The following is a 13,159-nucleotide window of genomic DNA, read 5'->3' on the forward strand; positions in this document are numbered from 1 at the left end:
TTTTATTTATTTTTTTTTAAGAAGAAATAAAAATCCATTCTCTCCAGCTGCTTCTGACTTGGTTTCCTAACTAGAAGACGGGGATGGATAACTGGGAGGAAATATGGGGCAGAGAATGCCGTCACATTTCTTTATTGCTTTTCATTGCCTACTCCCAAAATGTATGCCAGGCAGTGCCTACAATGAAACACGCGTATGGGGGCGCTTGGGTGGCTCAGTCAGTTCAGTGGCCAGCTCTTGATTTCGGCTCAGGTCATGATCTCAGGGTCCTGGGATCAAAGCCCTGCACCAGGCTCTGGGCTCTGCGTTCAGTGGAGAGTCTGCTTAAGATTCTCTCCTTCTGCCCTTCCCCCTGCTTATTCTCTCTCTCTCTCTTTCTCTCTCTCGCCCCCCCTCAAATAAATAAATAAATCTTTAATAAAAATAAAGACATGTACCAGATGGTTACAAATAAAGTAGAAGAGAAGATCAGAAAACATAAGACATGATAATAGCTCCTATTTCCTGTGCACTTGCTAGATACCTGAACTAGTTAAGAACTAGGTACCTAGACACCACCCAAGCCTCTCAACAACACTGCATATTGGGAGAGATGGCTATGGTGGGACCCAAGCAAGAGATGGTTACTGAAATGGTTACCTCAGTGAAGCTTCTAGTGTACTTCTGAGCTTCCTAGCAACCAGTGGAAAAAGGGAAATACACCAGGCCATAAGAAGAGGAAAGCTTTTCCTTGGCACCTGGAAGAGTCGACCATTCTATCCATTATGCAAGGGTTGAAGAGTAATAGGGTGGATCTTTCTTGCAAGAATACAAGTGCCCAGATGGTGGAGAGCAGCCCTACCTTACCCAAAAACATTTCACCCCAGTAGAAGAAAGGATGAAAAGGTGTCGGGATGGAGTTCTGAGGTTAAGCTGAGACTGATGCCCAATTCCCACCCAGAGCTGCTGAATCTAGGTCTGGGGGAGGGCCCAGAAACCACGAGGACATAGCATTGCCAAACAGTATTGATACTGTGCTTTCCTAACAGGAATGGCTCCCAAGGTCATCCAGCGAACTTCCCTCTTTCTGTGGAGATGGCGACAACGGCCCAGCTTGAGGAAATAACTCGCCCAAGGTCTCTTGGTGAGTTCAGAGGGCTTAAATCTGGAGCGTCTCCCTAAAAATAACTAAATTCAGGAGGGCCTGGGTGGCTCAGTCGGTTAAGCCTCTGACTCTTGGTTTCAGCTCAGGTCATGATCTCAGGGTCATGGGATCAAGCCCTGCCTCCGACTCTGCTCAGTGCAGTCAGCTTGAGATTCTTTCCTCCTCCCTCTCCTTCCCCCGCTGCCCCTCCCCTTGCTCGTGCTGGCGCATGCACGCTCACTCTCTCTTTAAAATAAATAAATAAAATCTTAAAAAAAAAAAAAAATTGAATTCAGCATGGGACAAAATACCCTGCAAGTAGGCGGAGGCGTTTTTGCTGTGCTGGGGTGATAGAGGTGGTAGTGAAGAAGATAGCGCGTCTTGTCGGTTATTATAGGAACTACGAGGCCGGCACATCGGTAGGAACGCTTCTGGCTGAAGTAGTAGAAAACCAACCTTAAACTGGCCTAAGCAATTAAAAGGTCTTACCGGTTATGAGAGTCCAGGCACAGAGCAAGCATCAGCCCTGTGTCGTGCCAGACCCATTTCTTCTCTCCTGGTCAAGGATGGCTGCCAAGAGATCTCTCCCGCCTGTGAACCAAAGCTGGTTCTGGGCCAGTTGGGCCCCCGCTGAACCAATGCGCAGTGACCAAGCGAACGCCGTGCGTGCTGACTGGCTTATGTCTCCGCTGCCAGACCGGTCATCAGGACACAGGGGATGAAATGAAGCTGATTGGCTTAGAAGAGCCAAGTCCCTCCCCCTGAAGCAGAGGCGGTCTCACCCAAATTACAAATTTGGAAAAGTGGAAAGGGTGTTAGACGCACGATGTCAACCACACACAGGACGGGGCTGTGTCCCCGCCCTCTTCTCAAGGCCAGTGGAATCAATATGTAATGACATCCTTTCATGGTCTATGTTTGAAATGAAGATGCCATGGGCTGTCATGGTGTCTTTGATGAGCATTGGAATTGGGCCAGAGGGCCAAGGCCAATCTCAAACTTGTCCCTGATAACCATCCCTCCCTTGCATTGTGCACAGAAGAGGCAAACCAGGACAGTTACACCTGATCCCCAGTCCTCAGCTGGGGCTTTGGCTCCATGCCCCAGCCTGACTGCAGTGAAGCGGGCTCGTTCTTCGGGAACTTCCTTTATCTGGGTAGACAGGCCTGAACAGCTCAGAACCAACGCCGGACACAATGCCCACACTTCCTGCTGGCCTGCTTCCTCAAGCCCCGACCCGGGAGCGGGATCTCACCACCTCTCTGCCTGCAAGGAAAAATCCAGAGATTCCTGAAGATAGCAGAAAGGAGCATGGGGACCAGCAGGAAACCTTGGCCCCAGGGCCCAGCCGAGCCTTCTCAGCCCAGGACAGGAGCCCCCAAGGGCCCACAGCCTTCTGGGAGAAGAGAGAGCATTTGCAGCAACAGAGAGAGCCCTATAATCTGCCAAACAAAGAAGGAAGGAGGCCATATTCATCCGCAGTAGTCCTGGAGCAGTGTGGTGGACATTTAGAACTCTTCCCAGGGATTCCACTCCCAGAGCAGGTGACTTAAGTGAAACTTCAACACTTGGAAGTAGGGGAGGTTGTGGAGGGTAGAGTTGGGGATGACTAAGGAATGGCAGGGGCGAGAGGAATGCCTTGCTCCTGATCCACCTCTGAAGGAGCAACAGGAGCTGGGGCAGATCTTGAGCCCCCCCTAGAGGCCTCCATACGTGTGTGCATGCATGCATTCATTCACCAAGCCCTTCATCCCATTTTGCACTGGACATCGTGCTAGGTGCCGGAGATGCAGCGCTGAAGGAGGCAGATAAGGCCCCTATTTTCATGGAGTGGGGGTTTCACACCAGACAGTGCAAAACGGGAAACACACATCAACTCAAACCAAACGAGGTTCCTGGGCACGGTGCAGACCCTGCACTCTCCCTGGACCTCCAAAGGTCCTGAGCAATTTCCCTGCCTTTAAACCAGGGGACTGGGAAGGACCAGCTGCCAGCCCAGGCTTACGAGGCCACGCTCCTAAGCTGCAGAATGGCAACACTGGAAAAGACCCCAAAGATCCTAAATCCCACCTGCTCATTTCACAGACGAGAATACTGAAACCCAGACAGAGGAAAAGGCAGCATCCATATAAAACTAACTGGCATTTACTGAGGCTCTCTGTCCCACCCGGATGAGGACTTTCCCCGCCCAATCCCTATGCCCCAGGGAACTCAGGCTCTCCCAGGACTAGAGCAACCCTCCTGCAGCTCAGTTCTTCCCACGCCCTCAACCCACAACCAGGCTTGAAGTCCATGTCCTAAAGCCCCAAGAGCGGGCCATGGGGGCCTCAGAGATGAACAACCCTAGGGAGAAGGGACGGCTGCTAAAGGCGTCAGCTCAGGCTGGCTCATGAAGTCTATTTTCTATGTGTCTGGAACCAGGCCAAAGCTTCCTGGGGTAATTTTAACCAGTATCCACTCTAGAACAATACCAAAAAAGGTAAGTTGCTTACCACCCCAGACAGGCGCATACCTAATCATTGCCCTTTCATGAATTAGACTCTTAAAACATTCAGAGCTAAAACTGAAGGTAGAGGAGCCAAGCAAAGTATCCCTGTATTGGCTCTTGGCCCTCTTATTGAAATTACCTCTGAAGTGCCAGCTATTCTTACCCTCAGAAAATAACCTCAACCCCTCAGCTGTCTTGGGGTAGGGAAGGTATTTTTAGACCCTAGAACAGCTGATTTAGGACTAGCTGCAGGGGCTAGGAGGTCAGGGGGAGGATTGAATTGCAAGGAGCTAATGGGGGGAGCAGGGAGTTATCCAGGGGGCAGGAACCAGCAGGGGCTTTAGGACAAGTCAGTCAGCAGTGCCTTTTTGATCAGCAGAGTGTCTTGATCTAAGCCAGTGGTTCTCAACTGAGGGTTGGTGGAGGGGAGGGGATGGGCGAGATGGGTGATGGGTATTAAGGAGGGCACTTGTTATGATGAGCACTGGGTGTGTATGTAAGTGATGAATCACTAAATTCTACTCCTGAAACCAATATTGCATTGTATGTTAACTAACTAGAATTTAAATAAAAAATCAAAAAGAAAAAAAAAAGCCAGTGGTTCTCAAAATGTGACCCCTAGATAAAGCAGCATCAGTGTCACCTGGGAACGCTGCATTAGAAATGCCAAGTTTCTGGGGCGCCTGGGTGGCTCAGTTGGTTAAGCGTCTGCCTTCTGCTCAGGTCATGATCTTGAAGTCCTGGGATGGAGCCCCCTGCTCAGCAGGGAGTCTGCTTCTCCCTCTCCCTCTGCCCCTCCAGCCCACTTGTGCTCTCTCTCTCTCAAATAAATAAAATCTTAAAAAAAAAAAAAAAAAAAGAAATAAAGAAGAGCCAAGTTTCAGCTCCCACCTAAAAAATACTGAATTAGAACCACCGTGTGTGGGGCCCAGCAATCTGTGTTTTAATGAGCCCTCCAGATGATTCTGGTGCTAGCTAAAGTTTGAGAACCAATGATACCAGCAAACCATCTAGACAGATCCCCTTGCACATGAGGCTGGAGGAAAGAATGATCTACACTGGTGCTTCTCAACTCTTGAGTGTTTGTTCAAAGCAAGGGATCCCAGCCCAGAAAAATGCATACCCACGTGGAAGTTTCAGGGCTGGGTGGCCTGGGTGAAAGACCACCACTCTTTGGCAATCCAGAGGCTCTGCTCTTCTCTGGGTCTAAGGCTGACCTGCAGAGAATCTTAGAGCTGAAAGAGACCTTACAGGTTACTTAGTCCAACCAAAGTAGGAATCTGCTCCAGAATATCCACAGAGCCTCAGCATTAGCTGGGCCCTTCCAGAGACTGGGAGCTCACCGCTTCCTAAGAGCTTGTTTGCAATTGTCCTCGATTTATTTGGGGAGAGTTAGTGCTTGTTCACTCCTACATAGGTCTAGATCAACCAAGCTCCAATAACTTGGTTGAAATAGGCTTATAAACCCCAACTAAAGGAAGTATGTGACTGCCCTAAATGGTAGAAATGAATGCGGTATTTTTAAAATAACCTATCTCAGTGGTGGTGATGGAATATCCTCCTTTACAGTGATCCGAAATCTACCTCCCTGCAACCTCCCATCCGCACCCTGGTTTCGGCTTCGGAGCCACAAGGAGCAAACCCAAGGTCTTGCTTAACAAAAGACAGCGTTTACTCTTCATGGGCCTCGCTTGGCGCCGCAGCGCAGGGAGGGTGGTCTCTGGCTACCCTCAGCCGCCGGTTCAGAAGATGCAGGTGCAGCCCACCGCAATGGTCTCCATGACGGCGCGCTGGCGGCAGGGGCCAGGGCGTGGTGGCAGCGGGCAGAGGCGACGGCGCACTGGCACCTGGCTGAACACGGGCACGCTCACCATGCTGCGGTCCTCCTGCATGGTGAAGGGGTTCACGCAGCCCAGACACAGGCACCGCGCCTCCGGCAGGTCCGCAGGAATGCGGCTCGGGTCGTGGTTGATGCTGCAAGAAGGCAGGAGAGAGCCCTGAGTGGCAGGTGCCCAGGACAGGGCAAATCCGTGCCCATGCCCCACGCCCCTACCTTTCCTAACTGGGGTTTTCTGCCCCGCAGCAAGGCTGTGCTCTGCTGGGGCCTGGGCAGTGATGAACTCCGGGTTCCAGGTGAGAAAACCGAAGATCTTAGAAGGCAAGCCAGCCCCAAGGTTATCCAGGCTCAAGGTCACCAGTCAGTGACCCAGTTCCCTTCCTTCATCCCCAAGTTGCCCATCCCAGTACTAGATTGTACTGTGGGATCGCAAAGAAGCCAACGCTTTCTCTGTCTCGCGCCCCCTCCCCCGCCACGTGTTTATGTTTACATATAACTTCATCCACGGGAAATGACGTAGGAGCATGTTGATGCCTAATCCTCACCGGAAGAGGAGTCAGGAGGCCTGGGTTCTATTCTGACGGCGTTTCTCTTCATTCAAGACATGCTTTTCACACACCCACCACGTGAGTGAATCTGCCCTAGGCATGAGGTGTTCACTGATGGACAGCACACACAGGTTCCCTCCTAGAGCTGAGAGTACAGGGACTTGCTTTGTGACCTCGCCTTCCTTGTGCCTCAGCTTTCTCGTCTGCTAAATGGGAGGGAGGGAGTTTGTGGACCTGCAGAATCTGCATCACTCAGGAGCTTATTAGAAATGCAAAATCTTGGGGCGCCTGTGTGGCTCAGTCTGTTGAGCGTCTGCCTTCAGCTCAGGTCATGATCTCAGGGTCCTGGGATCGAGCCCCGCATCGGGCTCCCTGCTCCGTGGGAAGCCTGCTTCTCCCTCTCCCACTCCCCCTGCTTGTGTTCCCTGTCTCACTGTGTCTCTCTCTGTCAAATAAATAAATAAAAATCTTAAAAAAAAAAAAAAAGAAATGCAAAATCTCATCCCTACCCCAGATCTCCTGAGTCACAACCTGCATTTTTATAAGATCCCCCCCAAAAATCAAGGGCACAATAAAGTTTGAAGCCCAGGTTTGCGGGATTTTAATGGACTCTTCTAATGGCCACATTCCAGATAACACATTCCACATGTGGCTATTTAAATTTAACTCAATCAAAATTTGTCAACTATACTTAAAATAAATAAATCTAAAATAAATGAAATAATCAAAATGAGTTTCTCAGTTGCACTAGCTACATGTCAAGTGCTCAATAGCCACATGAAGCTAGTTGTCATCACAGAAAGTTCTGTTGAACATGCTCTTCTAGAGTCTTGGGACCTAAGATGTGCAGCTAAAAAGTATTTGGCCTGGGTGCACCTGGTGGCTCAGCTGGTTAAACATCTGACTCTTGGTTTTGGCTCAGGTCATGATCTCAGGGTTGTGAGATCAAGTCCCACTTTAGGCTTCACACTCAGCAAAGAGTCTGCTTGAGATTCTCTCTCTCCCTCTTCCTCTGTCCCTCCCCCTGCTCCCTCTCGCACTCTCTCTCTCTCAAATAAATCTTTAAAAAAAAATCTTTGGCCTGATTTGTGAGTGAGGACCCCTCCAGGTTAGTCTATTTCTTCGTTACTCATTTAGCACACACACATTCGGCCCCTCCTGTATGCCAGGGTCTGTGCTTAGAAGGAGAGCTACAGTCGAGGTGAGACATCAGCCCTATCATGTAGGGGCGGCAGGTCCTAACTCGCAAACCTGGCTGGGCACCCTCATCACGGGGAGATGTATAAAATACACTACATCAAAATAAATAAATAGAAAGAAAATCTGAAGAAAAAAAAATACCACTTTCTGCGCCTCTCCCCGGAGACTGTGATCGAGTGGGCCACTCGAATCCTTACATGACTCTGATGCAGGCCCTGGGAAGGTGCCAGTCGAACGTGAGACAGATGCTGACACAGCAACTTGATGCCTCCTGCAAGAACTGGGACTGGGAGCAAGTGAGAGCCTTGCAGGCCCTTAGCGGGCATGTGAACCACAATCCCTGGGCTTTGCCTCCATAGCTCATTTAATAACAAGCCTATAAAACCTATGAAGTGAGACTCTTTTTTTTTTTAAGATTTTATTTATTACCTGACAGAGAGAGAATGAGAGAGAGAGAGCACATGAGAGGGGGGAGGGTCAGAGGGAGAAGCAGACTCCCCACCGAGCAGGGAGCCCGATGCGGGACTCGATCCCGGGACTCCAGGATCATGACCTGAGCCGAAGGCAGTCACTTAACCGACTGAGCCACCCAGGCGCCCGAAGTGAGACTCTTAACTATGGGAAAGAAACTGAGGGTTACTGGAGAGGAATTGGTTGGGGATTGGGGTAACTGGGTGACAGGCATTAAGGAGGGCACGTGATGTGATGAGCACTGTGTTATAGGCAGCCGATGAATTACTGAACTCTACCTCTGAAACTAATGATGTACTATATGTTGACTAATTGTATTTAGATTTTTAAAAATGAAAAAAAAAAAAAAAAAAAAACCCACCTATGAGTATGAACCCGTATCACCGCCACTTACGCTGAGGAACCTGGGGCTCAGAGAGGCTAAGCCTGCCCTGTTCCACACAGCCGGTAAGAAGCAGAGCCGGGATTCACAGCAGGTGCTCAGGCCTCTGAATCCAAGGCCTGTGACAGTGATGGGGACGGTAGGCACCGTGTGCGGCTCGCCCCTGGCTGCCCAGCCCAGCTTACCTGTAGCCCCAGGGCGACAGGCTCCTCTTGTTGGACAGCCACAGCTGCAGGTTGACCTCGCACTTCCTCTTGGCCAGCTCGGAGCTGTTCCTCAGCTGGGCCACCATCTCCCCGAGGTTCCTCTCGTATTCCTCCATGCGGGCGTACGGCTTCGCCTGGGACACCAGGTCCAGCGGCACCTGGTGAGGCCCTGGAGCCAGGGTGCCAGGCCGCCCTGGCCCCTTCCTCTTGCCTTTGGGGTTCCTGGGCTGGCCCAGCCCCAGGAAGATGGAGAGGGTGAGAAGGAACAGCTGGGGAAGAAGGCCACATGTCAAAGGTAGGAGAGCCTGGGCTCCGGCTCTGGGCCAAGGCTCAAGGCCCAAGAAGGAGAGAGGGAAGAGAGCCTCTGTGGGGACCACCCTCACCACCTGCCATGCGTGGCCTGGTGCCGCAAGGCCACCACACGTGTACCACAAGTGTGTGTATGTACCATAGTCATCGCTAAGTCCTACCTGAGGCACCTCTCAAACATCTCACCACACTTCCACTTCTCTGGGCAACCATCCTCACTTCCCTCAAAAGCTTCCTACCTGGGCTCCCCACATCCTCCCTGGCTCCTTCGGTCTGTTCTCCATACCAGGGCCAAGGACAGGTGTTTGAAATGTAAATCTGATCATGTCACCCTCCAGCTTAGCAGTTCACCTTCAGGGTAACAACACCCCGACTCTGCCACACGGTCTGACCTTTACCTCCACAGACCACCCCTGATTCCTCTCACACCTGTGCGCCAGCCTCTGGCCTTCTCTGAAGCCCTTCTTCCCACCATGATCCTTCCTGCCACAGGGACTTTGCACAGGCTGCTACCTGCAGAGTCGTGCCTCCCCTCACCTTCTGAATGCCTCTTAGCCCTCATGTCTCAGCCCAGTGTCATGTCCTTAGGGATGCCTCAGTGGACTTTCTTGGGCTCCCAACACCACACGCCCCTTGCGTGACTGTAGACTTATTGTGCGTGTGTGGCTCTTTTATACGGCCGTCCCCCACCAAGCACAGACTTCGTGTGGACAGACATTGCAACAGTTTCCACATAGTGTCTCAACCCCCGTGACTGGGTCAGTGAACGGCTGTCACCAGCCCTGCCCTTCTGTAGCTCACCGTCTGGGATGGGGAGCACACAGTAGACAAGAAACAAGCCCCTAAATCTCTTGGGGCTTGTTGTTGAAGATGATGAGGTGGGCTGCATGTGGCTGGGGATCAGGGACACCTGCTTAGCCGGTGCAGTGGATTGGTCCCCCAAGGCCTTTCTGGGGAGCAGGCATGTAGGTGAGGTCTGAAGCATAAGAGGGAGGCAGATGTGGGCAGAGGGAGTCTAAATATCTCACAGGGAGGGGGGCAGTGTGAAAGGAGGTTTGAGTTGGTGAAGAGCTGTGCTGAGGAAACCATGAGGCTGCAATAAGAGTATGCGGAGGAAGCCGGAAGCCGGCGGGGCGGGGTGGGGGGGTGGGGCGGGGGGGGCTGTGAGACTAAGGTGGGGAATCAGGCAGGTCCCGGCTGAGGATCCCCGTTGGACGCCATGACACCTGTGCTCCCCTCCTTCGCGCCCAGCCCTCTGCCTGCCGCCCACCATCCACGCCTCACCCACTTGTATCCAACCGTCGTCCTCCTGTTCCCACGGAACCGGGAGCGTCGGGAAAGGCTCTGGCTTGCTCAGGAGAAGCCCCGGGGGCCTGGCAGAACCCAGACTCCTCAGCAAGCCCGGGAGACAGACCAGAACGTGGGTGGGGCCCAGGGCTCGCCAGAGGGAGGAACCTTCAGGAGGGTTTCATCTGGCCCCTGAATCTAACCAGGCTCCTACCTGCCCTGAGTCACTCGCCTCACCACCTGCACGGCCCGTGCCTGAACTACCCAGGCTACCCAGCAAGGCTTGACCCTTGGAAACAAGTTTCAGCATAGCCCCTCCTGGCAACACCAGTGCCCGGCCCCAAATGCACCACAGAGACTCAAGTCGCTAAATTCTTCCTTTTTGGTCCTGGATCCCGGCGCAGAAAAATGTCTCCTTAACCGTTGGCTTTCCCATCTGAGCGTCTCCCGTGGGGTTCTGAAACTCTGGCTCTGCATTCAGAGAAAGCCAGAACAGAATCAAAGTCCCCTTCCCTGGGAAAAAGAATCAAAAAGGACTCGCCCAAGGTCACCCGGCCCGGATCTCAGGACCCCGGGGACTCTTTGGAAAAACCCCTGGTAACGGAGTTTGCCCGGATCTGCCCCGATGGCTTCGGCCTGAAAGGGCCTCACTGCGGACGGGCTGAGCCCGGTTCAGGAGCCCGAGCTGCTGGCCATGGCTGCAGGCTCTGAGACCAGTCTCTGTTTCTCTCTCACCCTGGGGGAGACGGCCGAGGGAGAACTCGCCTCTGCAGATTCCAAGCCAAACAGAGGCAGCCATTAATCAATAGGAAAGAAGTAACGAAACCCTCAGGCCCGAAAATGGGGTGGGGGTGGGGGGTGGGGGGGGAGCGCCACGTACCAGGTTGTGCGGCCAGTCCATCCCGCGAGCCAGGCGGCTGGCCTGCAGCTGCCGCCCGCCTGGAACCCCAGATGCCTTCGCCAAGAGAATGGCAGCAACAGGATGGAGCGAAGCAATTATAGCTCGTCAGGGGGCTGCTGGGGGGTGGCTGGGTGGGCTCGTCATCAGCTGGGAGCCTCGGGCCCCCAGCTGGCTGGGCCTGGCGCAGTGGCAGGCGGCGAGGGGCGTGGGGGCAGGCCAGGAGCCGGGCCAAGGTGCCCAGGGGCTGTTGACTGAGGGACAATGCCCTGTGTGTCTGGCGGGGCTCTGGCGGGTGGCACCTCCGCCTGTGGCCTGTGGCTAGCCACCCGCCAGCACCCGCAGGGCCGGCTAAGACAATCAGCTTCGTTTGCTTTGGGGATGGCGAGGGGGTGAGGGTGGAGGAGGGATGGGCTGTCTGTTGGTCAGGAGAGCAAATGTTCTCCAGTGTGCCGGCCAGGAGCAGGACACAGGCCCCATCTCCCAGGGAAACAGCCTCAGGCACCCCGGCCTCAGCCAGCCTCAGGTGAGTTCTGTGGCCCCGGGGGGGTCGGAGTCCCTCCCACGTAGTTCACTGGCAGGGAAACTGAGGCCAGGGCGAGGAAGGGACGTGTCTGGGATGACACAGTGGGTTAGAGATGACAGAGCTGGGATTCATACCCGGTCCCGGCGCAGGGCCCTATCCCCCACCCCGGGCTGTTTGTCTTGGGATATTTTCTGCAGGGTTCCAGCCTGCCGTGAGCGTGTTTCTGAATCTGTGCTCTCACGCGGGCTAAGTCACGATTCGTGAGGACTTCATGGCTGCTTGTTCTGGCCTTCCCGACGTCGTGCTCCCCACCCTGTGCAGAGGGTCTTCGCTCCAGGGGCCTGCCCCTGTGTGGCTGTCCGTGACTTTGACTCTGTCTCAGCCTTGGTTTCCTTCTCTGTAAAATGGGAGTCATACCTAGGAATCAGCAGTGGCCTGGCCCCTTTTTTCCTGAAATCTCCCCGAGTCTCCCTTCCTACTTCTCTAGAATGGGGGTAATTGTAGTGGCCACTACTTGGGGCTGTTAAAAGGAGTAAAAGGAAATAAGCCATGTTTAACGGCTGGTACAGTACCTGGCATGTAGAAAGTGCTCAATAAATACTTAGCTGATTATGATGAAATAATCATATAATTGTAACTGCAAACATTAGCGGTTCTAATTAGCATTAGAGCCAGCATGGTTCTCATTGCTCAGTCAACTCTCCTTCCTTACCCCTCGCGCCCACCCTCCTGAGAGAGCTCTGGGCTTCACAGGCTCCCGCCACAGTGTGGTGAGCTCGGGTGAGCCCAGGGTCTACGGGGCCTGGAATCCCACGCTGAACTGACCAGCCCCGCGGGTCGAAGTCTCTCACCTCAAGGGAACAGCCCAGGAGCGAGCCAGTCCACCCAGGGAGGCGGAGGAGGGGTGGGAGGGAGCGGGCAGAGGACAGGGAGGGACACGGTGAGCAAACATCTAGGACTGCACCGTCTTGTTGAGGGCCAGTCCTGGCCATTTACAGGAATTGGGTGAGGGGGAGAACACAGAGTGCGACGCGCTCCTGAATGTCACAAGATTAATCTGCCCGGGGCAGGTTTCCACAGCATAACTGAGAAACTTGCTGAGGCTGGAGCTCATCGAGAGATACCACCATATTTGGTCAAATACTAGACAGGACTCTATTCTATCACTGGAAACTCCAGAGGGAGGGGGACTCTGAAAATACCTCCTCGGGCAGCAAGGGCCCCCGCTCCCATCCCGGGCTGCCCGAGCCCCACTGCCACTGTCCTCGGAGCAAGCGTGAAGGGGTGAGGGATGCGGGCAGCCTCCTCGCTACCCCTCTGCTGCTGCTGGCAGAGCGTCCGACCAGCACACAGTTGGGGGGACCCCACTCCCACCGTGGCACCCACAAAAAGGGAAATTAAAAGGCAGGGACCTGGCTGCCAGGGGTTTCCTCTGCTTCCCAGGACCCCTGAAACCACCACACTCTCCTACCTGCTGGCCACACACACCCTCGCTTCTGTATCCCCAAGTCAGGACTTAGCTTCTCGGCTTCCAGCTTCGGTGCTTGTCCATATAGATTCCAGGCTCCCAGCCTCGGAGCTCTAACAACGCAGGCCCGGGAATCTGTACCTAACAAGGAGCCAGTCTGGGAACTACAGGAGTCCTTACCCATCCCCTTCTCGTTCCCCGACCCCACCCCTACTTTAGCACAGGAGACGGAGGCCTGGGAGGGGTGGGCCTCATCCAAGGTCACAGGCCTATTGGTGCAGAGCCGTGGGGGAGGCTGGTTAGAGCGCACCTCAGTCTCCTAATTCTTACTACTCTTCCCCCGAAGTTTACACCTACAGCTCCGGGCCAGGCTGGGACTCCGGGGGTGGGGGGGAGATGGGGGGACTCCTCCCAGT

General features: G+C 53.8%; 1 protein-coding gene across 1 annotated transcript; it reads right to left on the reverse strand.

Annotated features, from left to right (window-relative positions):
- Positions 1 to 5,261: 5,261 nt before the first annotated feature.
- On the reverse strand, positions 5,262 to 12,917 carry IL17B (interleukin 17B). The gene is made up of 4 exons (XM_081826150.1): positions 12,747 to 12,917; positions 10,732 to 11,672; positions 8,235 to 8,524; positions 5,262 to 5,585 (listed from the first exon to the last, which is right to left on the reverse strand). The coding sequence occupies exons 2-4, from the start codon at positions 10,750 to 10,752 to the stop codon at positions 5,354 to 5,356; spliced, it is 543 nt and encodes a 180-aa protein (XP_081682276.1). The 5' UTR covers positions 10,753 to 11,672; positions 12,747 to 12,917; the 3' UTR covers positions 5,262 to 5,353.
- Between the last annotated feature and the right edge of the window lie 242 nt (positions 12,918 to 13,159).

This window comes from Leptonychotes weddellii, chromosome 7 (genome assembly GCF_054177405.1).
Source record: "Leptonychotes weddellii isolate Sample4059 chromosome 7, ASM5417740v2, whole genome shotgun sequence".
Taxonomy (NCBI): domain Eukaryota; kingdom Metazoa; phylum Chordata; class Mammalia; order Carnivora; family Phocidae; genus Leptonychotes; species Leptonychotes weddellii.